Below are 17,595 nucleotides of genomic sequence, written 5' to 3'. Positions count from 1 at the left end.
TTTCTTCCCTTGCTCCTTTTGCCCATCTGTAGGCTCACAAACCCTGGAGTGTGTGTAGTGAGAAAACTTCTTTAGTGAAATCAGATAGATAGCCAACAGGGATATAATGTTTACTAATGTTTAAGTTTCAGTTTTACCCCTCACTTAAAGTCCCCTTGTTCTTTGATTTTTCTCCACTTCACCTCCTTCTTTTTCCTCCTGTTTCTCCTCTCCTCTCCACTCCAGAGTCTTTGTGAGGAGTGTGAATGCTGTGGTCGCTCTCTGGCTGAGTTAGGAGTAGCGGTGCAGGAGTTTGGTGAGCAGAACCCTCTGCTGTGTAAGCAGCTGGGCGATGCTGTGGCCAAACTGACTGAAGTGCAGCGCCACACCACACAGCAGGTCCAGGACAGAGCCAACAGACTAAAGAAGGTGAGAGCTATCAATTCAATTCATCATGTCCTGTAGACATCCCTAAAGACAAAGACACATTTCTATTATTGCTTGCATGAATGAAGAACAAATTTTTATATTTTAACACTAGAATTTGGGGTCAGTATTAGAAAATTTAGTTTGAGAATGCTTGATATTTCATTTTCCTTCTAAAAATAAGTGTATTCATTTTTTGTTGTTGTTGTGAGCAGGCAGAGAGACAGGTGGAGGAATATCACGGCATGAGGGCATTCATTTTGGGCTGGACAGAAAAGGCAGAGGCTCTGGTGTCTGGTAATATCATCTGGAGCTCTGCGTCTCAGCTGCAGGAGCAAATTCGAGCACACCAGGTGAGTCTTTACAGTGAATCACATAACAGGGAGTGTGAATAGTTTTAAAATGTCTGAAAATTGCTGTTGTCTTCTGCAAAAAATTGGGTTCTGATACGTTTTGAAATAAATACTATTTCCTGCATTAATCTACTGAAGACACCCCACAAATTGACAGCTAATTAGATTCACACACTTTTATGTGAATCACACACGTTTGATTTACAGTAACATGTCATATACCGTACAGTATGTTGGCCGGCCTTAATTAGTATAATTGCGCAAACACAAAAGGCTCTTCTCTTTGACATGTAATTTATGGTCCCATGGTGACAGGCGTTGCTGCGGGAGTGTCGGGGTCTCCATGGTGACTTGGAGGCCATGGGGGAGAGGGAGGGGCAGCTGGGGGAGGTGTTGCAGACGCAAGGGTGGAGCCAGCAGGTGAAACACCTCAGCAGACGCACAGAGGAGCTGCAGCAAACTGCCAAGACTCGCCTCCAGAGTCTTCAGGATGCAGCTAAGGTAAACGACATTCACACTTGAGACGAGCATTACAGGAATCAGACATCAATAATACTTCATCTCTAAAGTACTGTGATCAATTTATCTTCATTAAGAACTGCAGAAAATGTTATCTCATAAATCCAGACACATTGGTGCAGAACATGAGATGCACATCCAGTCAAACAACATCAGAGGCCCAATCCAACAGTGTCCTCTTATGGTCATCACCAAGTACTACCATCATAATGGAACGTGCCTCTGACTCCTGTGCTGCAGTAATCTGTCACGCTAATCTGTTTGCTATACAGCTGGTACCCAGATGACAGTCAGTGGTTGATTGTTGCTAATAACACTGTGTGTTGGAAATCTGTTTACAATTCGTCCTGTGTGTTTGGATTTTTCTCTCCTCCCACAGACATAGCACAACTTTTATTTGCAGAGACTTGAAATTTTAATTTCCTTTCACATGAAATACATCTAGGTCAGTTAGAATTTGCAAATGAAGAGTTCTGTTTTTAAAGAGATTTAACCCTCACATTTCAAATCTCAGACTGAAAATAATTGCAAATGGTTGAACACAGAGAACAAAAACCCTTCTGCAGACAAGTGTGACGTCCAAATCAACAATGATAAAAACAATATACATTATATGATTTCGATACGTATTAGTTGTGCCTATGCTCACACATGCTTTCCTTTAATTTATTATATCTACATCTCTCCTCAGGACATGTCGCGTCTGGAGGCAGAGGTGAAGAGCCTCCATGCCGCAGTAGACCAGATCCAGGTTACACTTGCCTCGCCTGATCTCAACAGGCTCAGCCTCAGAGAGCAGCTCACACAGAGACAGGTGAAGACACACATATTAATTACTTCATTTGTAGTCACTACAATACTATGTGTAAAGCATCCTTGGGTCCCTTGAAAGGCGCTATATAAGTTATTATTATTAGTAGTAGTAGTACTATTGAAATATTGGCATCGGAATGGTTTTGGAAATTCAGAGACAGAAGGAATACACGCAGATTCACAGTGCATGCCTACAGTCTACAAACAATTTAAAGCTACACTACCCCTTTATTCTTTCATAAGCGTCTGCTGGTGGAAATGGAGGGCTTCAAGCAGCAGGTGGCAGCAGTACAGCAGTGTCAGAGCGCCCTCCGGCTACCAGAGGAGGTAGTGGCCAGTCTGCCTATCTGCCGCACAGCTCAGTCCCTGCAGCAAGAAGCCAGCCAACTGCAGCATACCACCATCCAGCAGTGCAACATCCTGCAGGTAAAGTGCAGTCCTCATATTGAAAGTGCTGTTAATTAACTGTCACATATTAAGTGAAAGAGAGCTATAATCCTGTTGATGTATTACATTGCTAATCAATAAAAGTAAGGTAATACGTTTTTGTATTACATTATTTTCAGTAGTCATTTTCCTACAACTTGCTAGATTATCTGTGAAGTTGCTGTAAATAGTGAAGACCTGAAAATCCTCAGCAGTGAGTAGTAGACAGCTGTCTCTTATATATCAAGGCTATATAGAAAGTCAGTTGTTGCCCAGTAAGAAAAGTTATGTTGTTCTACTTCGTCATCCACTCGAGATGGTCTAAATTCTGCTGTAGTGTCCCAACATGCTTTCCTAGGAATGTCTGTGTTTTCTTTTAGCCCCCATCGGACCAGTATTATCCTCCAATCCTTTGGTTCTGGGATGATTTTGTTTTTAAGCTCATTGTAGTGAAGATTAGTCTTTAGAGGAAGAAACAAGTGACCCTCAGGGACAATCTAGAGGACAAACATCTGAAGCATCCAAGCTCACTGTGATCTAGCTCAGAGTCATATTTGAGATAGATGTCTTATATCTTATATACATATTCATTTAATCTTATTCTAAACACTATATCTAAGATAGTCCAAATGTTATCATGGTACAGAAGTCCACAAAAAACAGAAAACGTGTCTAACATACCTCATTGCTGTGAATTGTAACCCTAACGTTGAATCAACACCTCTCTTTAACAGCTTCAAGAAAAACTGAACATTATAATCTTCATGAAGTTGAATTTAGTGCAGGAGTGATGCATTAGTTTAAGCAAGTCATGCCTTATAAACCAGCTACTGAGTTTATGTTTATCCTCTTCTAATCAATGCCACACTAGAGCACAATAACACGTGAATATGCAAAACATATTCAGTGACACATGCTGTTCATATAGAAATCAATATCATGGTAGCATGAACATAGATAGCAGGAGAAATTGCTTCACTCAGACAGCCCTCAAGTATGAACGTTTGAAACATCCACTCAATGTCTACTGAATCCCAATCAGCTCCATGTGGTGCTGCTCTGTAGATGATACTGACCTTTGATCCCGCTGTAGGGGGAAAGCAAGGCTAAAGATCATTCCCCTACTGGGATCAATAATATAAATCACATTTTTTAATGTTTTTTACAAAAGATGCAACTTCAGCCTTTCCATGTTATGTTTTCTCTTTGCCAGGAGGCTGTGGTGCAGTATGAGCAGTATGAACAGGAAGTGAAGAACCTCCAGAGATTAATAGAGGAAGCCCACCGCATCATTCAGGACCGGCCCGTCTCCACCAGCAACATACAGGAACTTCAGGCTCAGATACACCACCACGAGGTGACCGAGGACACACACTTTCTCTCACTTTGCCTCTCATGTATATATTAATTATATTTTGTATTTATTATATGTATTATTAAATATTATATATAAGTATTTGGACACCTGAACATTACACACATTGTTGAACACCCAAAACCATGAGCATTAATATGCTCCTGTAACAGCCCACACTTTTGAGAGGACTTACCACAAAAGTTTGGAACCTGGCTGCAGGAAGTTGCTCCCATTCAGCCACAAGGGCATCAGTGAGGTGAAGAAAAGGGCAGTTAAGTTCTCTCATGGACCTGGCTTTGACATGTTGAAACAGGAAAGGGCCTTTCCCAAACTGTCGCCACAAATCTCTAAGTACACAAGTGTCTAAATTATAATTGTATGTTGTAACATGAAGATTTCCTTAAATGGAAACTAAACCATTAAAAATTGCCCCAGACAAAAACTATTCTATTGGCCATAAAGTACATTTTAGGATTTGTCATTATTCACTTAACACACAACTTGTCAGGACATAATAGCCTGTGAAATAACAGTGAAGCAACAAGGAATGAACTTCAGTACCTTTACTGTAGATGAGCTCCATACATGACTGCATGACAATGTTTATGTTTTAGAGGACAATTACTAGTTGTCACATGTCTCAAAGGGCTTTTTGTTTGACATTTAAGGAAATATGATGACTTTTCAAATGAGGTTAACTTCTTTCACATCAAAGACCAGATAAAGATAGAACTTCAGTCATCATTACTTAGTTCCTGTACTCTGCCACAGTGTAAAACAACATACAAGAAAAGTTACGTCAACAGGAAATCACATCATCTGTATATCTTAGTAGTAGTAGTTGGATGCAACTCTTATGATTGTGCTTCATTTTCGCTAATGTCTCGATTAGAAATGAAAACAAAGGGCAATTAATTGATCTTCCAATCAAACTGCCAAAAATCACAGAATAGATATTGCTGATTTAATCCCCTTTTAAAACTGTATCATCTAACTCTCCTGTCATAAAGCAATTCTGTGAGAATATCATGTTGTGCCTCTACAAGCCCAACTCAAACGCACATTCCTGCTTTATCTGATGGTGCGTGTGAATATATTCTGCGTAGATTCCTGTTCGATGCAGTGTAGATGGTTAGATTCACCTGCATTGTTACAGGCCTGTGCTTTCAGTTGCAGTTTTACCTTGCTGAGTAAGTGTATTTGATCTCCCATGCAGTGAGAGAGATTGGGAGGGGAGGGGAGGGGCGGAGTGCTGAAGCAAAGACCTGCAGAGAAGCAGATCAAATCTCACCAAAGGCAGAACATTTTTTATTACACTCTGAGTTTCTCTGCATGGCTCTTGCAGATGTTATCTACTTAAAATACTTTACCAGGAACTCATGAGCCCAGCTGATTGTAGATACTGTCTTATAAGTCTCTCAGTTGCTGCAGTGAGTGGCGTGGCGTGTGTTTATGTCTGAGTTTGGTCTATAAGCTGAGCAGATAGCTACAACTCCACTGGCCCAGTTAGTCACATGACCTGATTATCAGTGCATTGACCATCTGCGGGGCAGAGGGAGTAGAAGGAGGAGGAGGAGGAGGAGGAGGAGGAGGGAAGGGGAAGGAGGAGCTGAACCCAGCCTGCCGGCTCATACCATTGCTGTAATTTGACACCATCTCTGTCATTCTTCCTCTCTAAACACTCCCTCTCTCTTTACGGCTCTCTTTTGTTGGGAGGAATCTGTCCTGGGGATTGGTGGAGGAGGGAAATGGTAGACACAAGAAGGGGGCTGCAAGCAGTGAGATCACTTCCTGTTTTTTACTTTCCATTTGTGTATGTGTAGGAGAGGGAGTGTCTGAGGGATTTTGAACTATTTCTGCAAGCGTCTCTCTCTCAACCAAACATCCTGTCTTTTGGCTTCACCGCTGCTCTGAGTCACCCGCCTCTTTGCTGTTCTGATTGGTTCAGAGATATAGAAGAGAGAGAGACAGAGGAAAAAAGATAGAGAGAGAGAGAGAGAGAGTGTGAGGCAGAGCTATTCTCTTTCTACGCTTACACACTGTGAAGCCAAAAGCGAGAGACCAGGGGAGAGAAGAGAATGCGTCCGCTCCACCGGCACCACATTCAACGCTGAACCAACTCAGCTACCCCCTTTTTTCAGGAGCCTAGTGAACCAGGAACTATTGATCTTCCATTGCGGACTGAACCACACTCTCCTGACCCTGGGGGTGGCGGTGTTTTCTGTTGGGGGGGATGTTTTGACAGGAGCTGGCCCAGAAGATCCGTGGCTACCAGGAGCAGATCGCCTCGCTCCATTCCAAGTGTAAGATGCTGACAGTGAAGGCCAAACACGCCACCATGCTGCTGACGGTCAGCGAGGTGGAGGGCCTTTCAGATGGCATGGACGAGCTGAGTGATGAAGAGCTGCCCAGTGCCGTGGCAACTGCCACTGCCGCCGCCAACAAGCAGCTTCCTGCACACCCCTCTGTCGTCATGGTGAGTGGCAAAGCCTCTTTGGGGATACACAGAGAATCACACATGCACATACTGCATGGCTTTATGACCCGTGTTTGTGTTTGTGTTTGACTGCAGCCTCTATATTCACTTACTTTTCTGTCTAGACCACTGGTTGTCAAAGTGAAATATGGGGTCCTTCTGGGGTCTCCAGAGGGTGCAGGCAGTTCATTTCTCTATAATTTAATTTGCAATAACTTACCACAATTAAGAAAAGGTCTGACAATGTCAGTTTTCATTTCAGCTTTAACTTTACCACTCTCATTTCCCCAATGCACATAGCTATACTGTGCATACACCATTAAATGCCAAGTTACCAATTATAAAAGAATCCTTCAAAATGTGGGTCCCTGAGATTAAACTATGTCTAAATAGGGCTGAAGAGCCTCATATTCATCTATTCAGTGGTCCCTGACAGATAAATATAAAAGTCTCCAGGTTTAGAGTTGATTTTTTTCTATATTATTATCCAGTGTCTGTGTTTCTCTTTCATTCTGTGTGTGATTTTTATATTACACAGAAATAACTTGAGCTTTTTTCCCCTTCATCTTTCCTACACCTCAAGTGTTACTATTCGTGCTGTCTCCTGTTCTGCATTACTGCGCTGATTCTGTGCTGTGTCACTTCAATTTGCTTCGTATTAGCCTAAATCTGTCTGCCTGTTAGTACAGTATGTTATCCTCAGCTTGATCATCCATTTTTCTTATGTGTTCGCACATAAGAAACTCCCTCACTACCCTCTCTTCCTCTGTCTGTCAGTGGCTTTCTTTCTGATTCAGATTTTTTCACATCCTTGCCCTGTTACTGTGTGTGGTGTGTTTGGTCTCAGCGGGCCAGGAAACAGGATATTACCGCATGTGTGTGTTTGTGTGTGAGCAGAGCATGATAAGTCTCTGAATGGCATAAATAGCTTGCCGGGACTGCTGATATCCTTGATTTGTTATTGTTTAACATGGTTACTGTTGTGTGCTGCTCGGTTTCTAACTGATCTCACTGTCGAACCACTGAGTTTCCCACACATGCTGGTGTGCTGATGCTCTTCATTGCGTTGCATTGCATCATAAAGCCCGGGAAAAAGTCCACCAAATATAACAAGGTCCCGAGTCAGTCGGCCAAGTTCTCCATTAACTGCCAGAAAGCAGCCCAGTAGGGTCTGGCTCACATTTCAGCTCTGCCTCTCTGCTGAAGCATGCAGGCACACAGACAACTGTGCTACTTCTCAGACAGCTGCTGCTGCTGCTGCTGCTGCTGTACTCTTCACTCCCAGTCTCAGTTAGCTATGCCATGCTTTAGCTATGCTTTGTTTAAACTTGGGCCTTGATCTTCTGGGGAATTTCCATTAGATTTATTCTTCTTACAGTCCATATAGTGGGGTGTTTTTCACCTTGAAAATACCTCTAATGTCATTTTTAGTTGTGCTTATGTATGCCACTGTATGAGCTGTCCTTTTCTAGCTCTTAAGGAAGACTACTCCTGCTAAAAATATCTAAGAAAACATTTAAACCTGTAGTCTTTGGTTGTATGTAATTTGAATATTGTACAGATGCCGCTTACAAGGGAAATGTGTCTGCAGGTCTGAAACTGCAACTTTACATATGAGTATGTTTGTGGCGTTAGCAATCAGTATGTGTGTGTGTGTGATTTTCAACTTCCTGGTACTGGTCATTCCTTTCCCCTGATGTATCCTGTAAAAGTCCTAGCAGCTCATTCATTGCCAGTTGATTCCAGTGTTTGTGTGTTTTCTAGCACAGAGCAACGCTACAGTGAATTTTGTGTCTTTAATGCTGTGCAACTGCAAAAGCGTTGCAGCGTTTGATGTCAATAGCAGTAATGTGATCTAATGGGTCTCCTCTCTGTGTTATTTGACTACTCTGTCTAATTAATCAGCAATATGCTCACTGCAATCTCCCTAACCTGCACTCCCCCATTAATTTTGATACTCTCTTTCTCTCTCTCTTTCTCTCTCTTTCTTTCTTTCTTTCTTTCTTTCTCTTTCTCTCTCTCTCTCTCTCCCTCTCTCTATTCACTCCTTTCATCTGGGCGTTTTCTGTTTGGTCCCCCTCTCTTTTCCTCCACCTGCTTCTTTGATGTGTGGTGTGTATGTGTGGTCAGATGACAGCAGGCCGCTGCCACACACTCCTCTCCCCTGTGACGGAGGAGTCAGGGGAGGAGGGCACCAACAGCGAGGTCTCCTCTCCCCCTGCCTGCCGCTCCCCCTCCCCAGGGGCTAACGCTGACGCTCCTCTTAACCAGGTACTGCAAACCCCACCCTGGTGACCTCCAAAGCCCTATCTGACCTGCCAACCCTTCACATACTCACCCTCCATTTCACGTTTTACGCCTGCAATTCTCAGTTTAATGTGACAAGAAAGCAACATCTCAACCTGAGCCGCAAAAATGTCCATCTTGATAAGTCATCCAACCAAATGTTAGTCTTACCATCTGTTTAAAAAAGTTAAGACAACTTGCCTTTGGGATGAGATTATTTCACTGCTTTCCAATGCAAATTAACATGTCTTGAAGATGTTTTTGTACCCAGTGACATTGCTGGATACAGATTGAAGAGACAAGTGAGTCTGTATTGGAACAGTTACTCTGTTGTCAGAAACTTTAATTTATTTCAATAGATACATGATTCAAGGCTGAATATGTAACAAAATGACTTATTAAGATTGACATGTTACTTCTGCCACCCCATTTCATCCCACCCGCCTGATTCACACCACCAAATCATGACGACCTGACCATCACCAGTATCAATACAACGTATGTTTGAAAAAACTGGAGGGTTGCTGTCCTGCTCCTGCTTTCCCTGCTCATCAGCATATTTTTGCTGATTCACTTTGCTGAAACAAATTTATTTTTCACTTGCTTTTTGCTGAGGTAATATTGCTGTGGAAAAAGTCATCCAACTTAGCATAAATGAAATAGCTGTTTGTTTAATCTATGACACAGAATGATACAGCAGTTAAACAGCAACATTTTGTTCTGTGGGATACAACCACAGTCACTTCTGTTTGTCCTCTTATTATTGGGAAATATGCATATTTTATTTCTGTCTTCTGATGTGTCAGTGAGCTTTTATCTTCTAACTACAGACTAAAATCAATAAGATCAAAGGCAGAATGTGGGGCAGCTGGAAAATGACAGGAGGGTAGTATCATCAGAGTATAAACTAGTCGCAAGGGACCTTTGCTGCTAAAGTGGAAACGTCCCACAAAGAACAAAACAGATCTAACTCATAGGTCATAGGTTGTGCTTACTACTCTTAAATTTCTGCCAATACCCTTTGTGTGGAAGTATGTGAGCGTGTGGGAGGCCTGTGTTACCAGAACTACCATAACCATTAACTCGTGGCATACTGAGCTAAGCTGCCATTAGTTTAAATTAGGAAAATGTGTAGATGGGGATGTTCAGACGTTTTTTATTTGATCTATCTATATTAGTTTCTAGCTGTAAGTGTATAATGTATTCGTTCATAAATTGCACATATGTATAGTGTGCACAGCAGTTGTGGATATTCTTCCCCCAAATGTGCCACCTCCAATTAATTGTTGACAATACTGTATGTTCAAGGACGGTATGACATCAGAATGGCTCATTAATAAGTGTGTTTGTAACAAGACCACGTTGCAGCACATCCTCTTTACTGCACAGTAACATACTGTGGCAAGTATGTACATATTTTTGCTCTCAGATATGAATGAAACTCACACTCACTGTGCTGTTACAGGGTCGTGGAGCTCTAAGTCGAGCACCCCTCCAGGAGCTATATGACCCGTCTATGGAGACCAGCGCTGCTAATCTGGATGACCTGCAGAGATCCTGGGAAACACTCAAGAACGTGGTACGATACGTCATCCACTAAAATCAACTATCAATTTGTTTTAAATAACTTGTAAACGCACCACTCACCTACTGTATGTTTTTACTTAAAGCATAGTTAAAACTCTTTTAACGAAATAGAATCATCCACCTAGATACACCAAAATTGGCCAAAACAGGGACTGAAACACAGATTTACATTAAATTTGAAATGTACCTCCAACTACCTGCCACCACAAGTTACAAGACAAACAATGCCACAGTCAACATAAATCCCAACTTCTTTCTCCAGCTGCCATCTCGATTTCACCATCATTGATTTCTTTCTGTTTTTGCAATCCTCCTTTCCTGCTATAGATCAGCGAGAAGCAGAAGAGCCTGTATGAGGCTCTGGAGCGGCAGCAGCATTATCAGGAGTCCCTCCAATCCATTTCCACCAAGATGGAGTCCATCGAGGCAGCGCTCAATGAGGGCCTGGAGCCCAACAAGAGTCCAGAGAGCCAGATGGCTGCACACCAGGTGAGAGAGACAGGGGACTGTGAGGTCTGGAGATATTGGCAACGTTGTGTTCGTGTGTGTGGGTTAAAAAGAGATGACATCAAAAGTAGTTGAACAGTATGTGAAGTGTAAACTGAAAGTCAGACAAGACAGATCTCTTAAAGAAAAGACAAAGATGGCAAAGGAGAAGCCCTGCTTAGGGAAAAAACAGGGAATGATTCAGGGGTTTAATATTGCAGTAGCCTGTGCAATGGTTGCACAGACTGCGTGGCACTATTCTCCGTTGCTATGCCAACTTCACAGCCATGTCCGATACAGTTAGTTTTTGTTACACTAGTGTCAGACAATTTGGACAAACCCTCTATTGCTTCTATCTCACGGTCTTCTTTTCAGTCTCTCCTTCCTTCATTTCAACAGTTTTTATCCTCTTTCACTCTACTCTGTCAGCATATTCTGTTTATTTTACCTCTCACACACTTTCCTTATTGTTTTCTGGCTAGGCTCTGATGGATGAGATCCTGATGCTGCAGGATGAGATTGGTGAATTACAGACCTGTTTTTCTGAGGAGCTGGCAGACAGCGATAGTGACGGGGAGGCTGCTGACCAGTTGGCACTCCAGTCTACCCTCACTGTGCTAGGAGAGAGGATGGCCACCATTCGAATGAAGGCCTCTGGGAAACGGCAGTTGCTTGAGGTGGGACCTCAAAAATAATCTCTCAAATATGCATACTTTCTCATCTACCTTGAGCTTTAATAGTGTGTCAGAATTGTCTTTGTTATGACTGGAGCTTGTTGTCGTACCCACACACAATTGTGGAAGCTAACATGTTTTCTTCACATCAACCACTACAGGAAAAACTAAGCGAACAACTAGAGGAGCAGCGACAGGAGCAGGCACTGCAGCGTTACCACAGTGAGGCAGAGGAGCTTGACCATTGGCTGCTGAGCACTCGTGCAACTCTCAGCTCTGCTCTTCAGCCCCAAAACGATGACATGGACATGGAAGAGCAGCTCATCGACTGTCAGGTGAGATTTCTGATGTTGTGAAAGACTGAACTGAATGTTTGACTGAGTAGAGTTCACTGAGGTTGACTGAAGTAGATATGGTGTACAGTTTTGCTGCTCTCCTGATATTCGCAAGAAGTTTTCCTCAGTTGACAAGTCAAGAAAAACCTTTGAATTTCTCCCACTGCCTTAGGCTCAGCATTGAAGTCTGTATGCTATTGTCAAGAGTGAATTATCAAAGGCTAAAGTGAAGTATCTGCTACTGGCTGCTTCTCGGTTCCAGAAATAGTGCCTATGCTTGGATTCATTCCCTGGGTGTTATATTACTGTTACTATTTTAGTCATGCATAAACTGTTCAGTCCGTCCTCAAAAACCAAAGGAAACAGAATTTAACAGGAGCAGAGCAGAATAAGAGGCCACTATTGTCCAATAAATGACACTTTGGGGGGGCGGGAGGGGATTAGGGTTTGGGATTAGGATTAGGGTCTGACTCTGTGTCCTTCTCTGATCACACTAGTTCCCCAACATTCCTCCTTCAGCTCAAGGCTTTACCCCCTGCTCGTCCTGTTTCTATAGTAACATCACCTTTATCTGTGGGGTAATTAGCATCTGAGGCAAAATGGTAGAGGCGATGGTCACTGATCCACAGTCGTGTGATTTTATTCAGGTCAGAAGTAGGAGATAATATTCCAGTTTGAGTGATTTTGATCACAAAGCAACTTCTGAGGAAAGAGATAAAAAAGTTTATCTTAGTTTTTGTCCTACAAGCCTGTTAACCGACCTTTCCTGACATCTGTGTTTATTTCTGTCACTGGCAAAAGATTTTATGTGTATGCAGCTAGATTGATATTGAAATAAATATGTTTTAAATCTTAAACTGCAACGGTAAAGGTAAGTGAGTTATGTTGGCAGCCTTTGTGAGAACATATAACCTGAACTATGCCTCAGTTTTGGTATTGAAAGTGTTAAAACATTCATCCTATGATGAACCATAATTGGCTTCTCAGCAGTAATAATGTTAGTTCTGTGACTCAGGCAAAGAAAATTATGTTTAAAGTGTGTGTGTTTGTAGCAGCTGCGAGACAGTAAGCTGATTACAGCTTACATATGGCTCCTGGGGAGCTCAGGTCTAAAGGTTCGGCCCATGTGGATCCTTATCTCCGCTTGCAACCATGAATTATTATAGTATAGATCCACTGGAAAGGGCAAGATATGTTAGAGAAAGGATGTGAGGTTAGAGAGATGAAGTGAAAAATTGTGATGAGAGAAAGAGTTGGAGGAACTCAGGCAAAGTAGGAACTGTAAAAGAAGAGGAATGAAAAGAGAAGGAAGGGTATCCTACATACATAGTCCTATATAACAAACTCCACCTGTCTTGTAGTTGTGTCAGTCAAAACATAAAAACCTTGGCTAAAACAGAAGAAGGTACATTTTTGAATTTGAGTTAGAATACCCTAAGGAGCTCCAACTTCCCACTGAATGACGCAGCAACAACTCTGAATAGAAGGAAAAGAGTTATATGGAGGCACTCTGTATTGTTGGGGAAAATTCTCTGCCAAGGGCCCTTGTATCTGCGTGTGAAAGAAGGGGATACAACCCTAATCCCCCCCCTCTTTCCACTTATTTGCAAATGTTAGCACTTTTTACAGACAATGTGAACATGGAGAGGGAGGGTCCCTTTTTACTGAGACTGAGAGGAATGGTTTAAAAAGAATTTGAAGGGAAACAGAGAGTAGGCTTTTCAAAGAGAATGAGAATCGAAGAAATAACAAGTAGAGCTAAGGGAGATAAGAAGAGGCAGAAACAGCATGCTGTTGAAGGAGTGCTAAAGGTGTATTGTGCATACTTTAAAAAACTAAAAGAGATTTACTGGAGCCAATTACAGCTCTTTGAAGTTAAGAAAATACAATCTTTTTGGATAATTTTGTGTTCATTGTTATCAAGGAACGAAAATAATAATTATTTCTTTTGGCTAAGGCATACCCATGAAATGTAGCTTCTACTTCTTTCCTTTTCAGTGACTTGCAGGCAGGTTACTGTAAAGACTTGTGATTCTGAGATGGTTACTACACCTTTAAATATCAGGTGGTGGTTAATTTATAACCAACTTTAGACTGAAGTAAAAATCTGTGTTAAAAACCTTACTGTTATTTTATAAAACATCTGAGTGTACCATTGTGTTCTTGCCTTTCCAGAACATGCTGTTTGAGATCGAGCAGAAGGTGTCATATCTGTCAGAGCTGTCCGTCCACAGCGAGAGCTTGCTGTTGGAGGGCCGGGCCGAGACCAAGGGAGAGGCAGAGCAACTCACCCTCAAACTGCGCTCCCTCAAAGACAGCCTGCTGGAGCTGCAGCAGATGCTGCAGGACAAACAGGTTGACATACAGGTGAGACAAGAGGATGCCTCGTACCAAAGTCATGTGTGGATGTTTTCCTCACCATTTATGTGTTGTCCCTCCACAGTCCCACATGTTTTTCCATTTCCCTGCCTGTGTGCCATTTCTGTTGTGCTGTGCTGCATTATGTTGCATTGAGCAGCAGCATCAATGGCAGTATTGTGCAAATACTAAAGGTCGTGTCATGCTCCTTCATAAAAGTCCACTGTTTTCCATTATGGAACAACAAGAGCTTGTGTGTCTCACAATGGGCCTCAGACACCAGACAAAAGGATGCTACCTCATCACATGCTAATGCTAAATGTACTGCATCAGGTGTGTTTCTGATGACACAGCATTTTGACTTTGTTGCTTCTCTGGTTTACGTCTCATTTGGAGGAAAAACAACTCAATTTTCTTCTGAAACTTCTGAATTTCCACTGAAAATAATTTCCTCAAAAAGGCAGCCTCTTCAATTAGCCACTAAATCACTCTACGACACATAGAGGCTACAGCAGCTTTCTTTGTCTTAACCAATCTGAAAAACTGGTAGCAATCTCGTTTTGATCAATGTTATTTTGCAGTATTTGCACAATTAACTTAATGCTTCAAAATACAGATTTATTCTAGGAGAGTTTACATCTCAGATGGACTTCAGTTAAAACTGGCATCATGAATTAGATTTCACTTAAGTTTATATGTGTTTACAGTAGCTATTATTCACAATCTCACTTTCTTATCCCTTTTTCAATCTGTTTCTGTTAGATTAGTTATTTAATTAGTTAATTAGGTGTTTAAGCCTTATTTTTCTTTTGGACATTAAAATTTCACTTATTAAACATGATTGCAGCAACTGTTCGACCACATTGTTGCAAAGTCACGACTTACTCCTTGCATCCCTCTGTCATTTTCTCAGGGTTCGTTGCAGGAGCAGGATGACAGTGAGCCAGACTCATCTCTGTCCCAGAGTCCTAATGTCCAGGATTGGCTCTCCCAGGCTCGCTCAACACGCACACAGCAACATCATGACAATCTGCTTCGACAGAGGGTAAGAGGAGGCTGCACTTAAGACTGTTTATATTTAATAGGCCTGTGTTCAGCCTATTTCAAACACTATTTTGACTGCCTGATGTGTTGTCAGTCAGTTTGATTAGGTTAGTGTCATTGGGCAGAACAAGTCAGTTCTTGGAAGTTAATTGAAATTAATTTCCTATATTTTCTAGGAGCTGCAGGAGCAAGTAGCTGAACAGAGGAGGCTGCTCCAGTCTGTAGCCAGTGTCGGGGAAGAGTTACTCAGCCAACAGACTACACCCAATGGGGACAGGTACCTTTTCTCCTCTCCTTATTCTTTATTATTGTCTATTGTCACACATTAAGCCTGTAAGAATGATTTTTTTTTTGTGATTTGATTTGTCCTTCTGGGGACAGATATCAGATCCCATTGATAACACCCTCCTTTCCCTCCAACAGTGAGGTGTCAGTCCCGGGTGGAGTGTTGCTGGAGACAGACAGCCTGTCCCCTCTAGACCACCTGCGACAGCGCTGGGAAAACCTGAATAAAGATCAGAGTACAAAGCTGCAGCTCTCCCTCAACTCCCTGGAACAGGACCAGCTTAGCCCGGTAAACATGCCATACAGTATATGAAGATTTATGATCATCTGCATTAAATATACTTCTTAACATGGGAGGTTTTGTGAAATATATTTTGTATTTAATTTGACCTCCAGGAATGATCCATCAAGCTAAATTTATTTTATGTGCAAAATATTTTAGTCACTACAACATATTCTGGTCTCAAATCCTTAAAATTGTTGTTGAATTGGTTCATATGTCATCTCTAACGTCACTCTTGTGTGCAGGTCCTCCATCGGTCTCGTCTGTCCAGTCCCAGTATGGTGTTTAGAGGTGAGCCTGCCAGCCAGGACTCTCACTCTCCCAGTGCTTTGTTTGAAGTCTGCAGCCAGACTCTGGACAGAATCACCCAAGAGGTAAAGCAGTAATTTTCTAACCCATTTTAATCTCTTTACTTTTGGCTGTTTCTTTGAGATGCCTTTAATCAGGAACAAAAACATTGTTACTGACAACTTTTGATGTAATGAGTAAATATTCTTTGTTCTTCTTTGCAGGTGTCAGGTGGTGACAGTAAGCTGGCAGTGTCTTTGGCAGGGGCGACAGTCCAGCAAGACCTGTATGCTGCAGTTTCAGCAGCCTCCTCCTGGTTGGATGCTGCTGAGAATCAGCTGCTCTCTGGTCCTGTGCTGCTGTCTGAGGACACAGAAACACAACTCACCAATCTAGAGGTGAGATAGAATAAATACTCTAATCAGTTGTGTTCACTCATACAGAAATAGAATACTTTTCATATGAATCACAGTATGGTATAAACTAAAAGAACTTGTATTGTAGTAACACTGCTAACAGAGGTTGCTATAGACACAATATGTTGATGTAAGCAGACAACACAATAAATACTCCACTGGAGCTGCATTGCTGACTGTAACTCCTCTCTCCAGGTCCTGAATAAACAGCTGAAAGAGATGACCAGGGAGGTAAACCAGTGCAGAGACCTGCTGGGCAGAGGAGCGGGCCGGCTGTGTGGAGGAGAGGAGCGAGCCCTGATGGAGGACACATTGGAGGGCCTGCAGGAGAGGATGGGGCTGCTGGACTCTACCCTGGAACAGCACTGTGACAGCATGAGAGACAGGCTGCAAGAGCACTCAACCTTCCAGGTACCAACTATTAGACCTTCAGTTTAACTCTGACTAAACTTGTGGTGTGATGTATTTAGTTACCAATTTGAGTGTCTGCCTGACTAACATCTGTTACTCTTTAACACTGTTTTTGCTGTCCTGGCCAGAATGAACTAAGAATGCTGTTCACAGCTTTGAGTGAAAGTAAACACCAGTTGCTACAGAAGATGGCTGGAACTGTGGACAGACCTGCATCCAAACAGATAGAGGTATGATACCAACCAACAGCTGATACACAAAAGATACAAAATAAAGCCATCTCAGCGATATAGCAAATAAGAAGTAGCTTCTAAAAAGATATTTCCATTGAATACGTTGCGTCTTTTGTAGACATTATCAGAGGTCGAGGACAGTCTGAAGGAGTTTGAGCAGAGAGTGACTGAGCTGAAGACCAGAGGAGAGGGACTCCAGTCTGACCAAATCTCCAACCAGGAACTACTCAAACTACAGGTGATATTAAACTCTTAACTCATTAACTCATTAACTCTCCAAGAGTCATGAGCTACCAGAGTTTAAACGTTTACTGACTGACATGTCGATGGTTCTGTGTAGGATGCATATGAGGAGCTTGTGCTGATGGTGGGCTCCAGACGTAGCAGCCTGAACCACGGCTTGTCTCTCAAGGCTCAGTATGAAGCTGCACTTCATGACCTGACAGACCTGGTGGACACCGCTCAGGACAAGATGGCTGCCGACCAGAAGATGACAGTAGCCTCGGTCATAGAGGTCCAGATGTCACTGGACAAACACAAAGTAAGGAGTGGTGGTGGAA

The 17,595-nt window shown here is 42.4% G+C and overlaps 1 protein-coding gene across 5 annotated transcripts in view; it reads left to right on the top strand.

Annotated features, from left to right (window-relative positions):
- Positions 1–17,595, top strand: part of syne1a (spectrin repeat containing, nuclear envelope 1a) — a 149,269-nt gene that overhangs the window by 103,542 nt on the left and 28,132 nt on the right. For all 5 annotated transcript variants that reach the window (XM_042391297.1, XM_042391296.1, XM_042391294.1 and 2 more), the window contains 22 exons: positions 226–408; positions 621–758; positions 1,074–1,259; positions 1,969–2,091; positions 2,334–2,516; positions 3,730–3,873; positions 6,119–6,349; positions 8,480–8,620; positions 10,101–10,214; positions 10,550–10,711; positions 11,191–11,385; positions 11,544–11,717; positions 13,893–14,084; positions 14,989–15,120; positions 15,296–15,396; positions 15,543–15,693; positions 15,933–16,061; positions 16,200–16,373; positions 16,587–16,802; positions 16,931–17,032; positions 17,154–17,273; positions 17,376–17,576. In XM_042391297.1, coding sequence (XP_042247231.1) covers positions 226–408; positions 621–758; positions 1,074–1,259; positions 1,969–2,091; positions 2,334–2,516; positions 3,730–3,873; positions 6,119–6,349; positions 8,480–8,620; positions 10,101–10,214; positions 10,550–10,711; positions 11,191–11,385; positions 11,544–11,717; positions 13,893–14,084; positions 14,989–15,120; positions 15,296–15,396; positions 15,543–15,693; positions 15,933–16,061; positions 16,200–16,373; positions 16,587–16,802; positions 16,931–17,032; positions 17,154–17,273; positions 17,376–17,576 — 3,492 coding nt within the window. The remainder of the gene's footprint in view (positions 1–225; positions 409–620; positions 759–1,073; positions 1,260–1,968; positions 2,092–2,333; positions 2,517–3,729; positions 3,874–6,118; positions 6,350–8,479; positions 8,621–10,100; positions 10,215–10,549; positions 10,712–11,190; positions 11,386–11,543; positions 11,718–13,892; positions 14,085–14,988; positions 15,121–15,295; positions 15,397–15,542; positions 15,694–15,932; positions 16,062–16,199; positions 16,374–16,586; positions 16,803–16,930; positions 17,033–17,153; positions 17,274–17,375; positions 17,577–17,595) is intronic.

This window comes from Thunnus maccoyii, chromosome 17, assembly GCF_910596095.1.
Source record: "Thunnus maccoyii chromosome 17, fThuMac1.1, whole genome shotgun sequence".
NCBI lineage: Eukaryota > Metazoa > Chordata > Actinopteri > Scombriformes > Scombridae > Thunnus > Thunnus maccoyii.
This window is presented reverse-complemented; position numbering and strand designations above follow the sequence as displayed.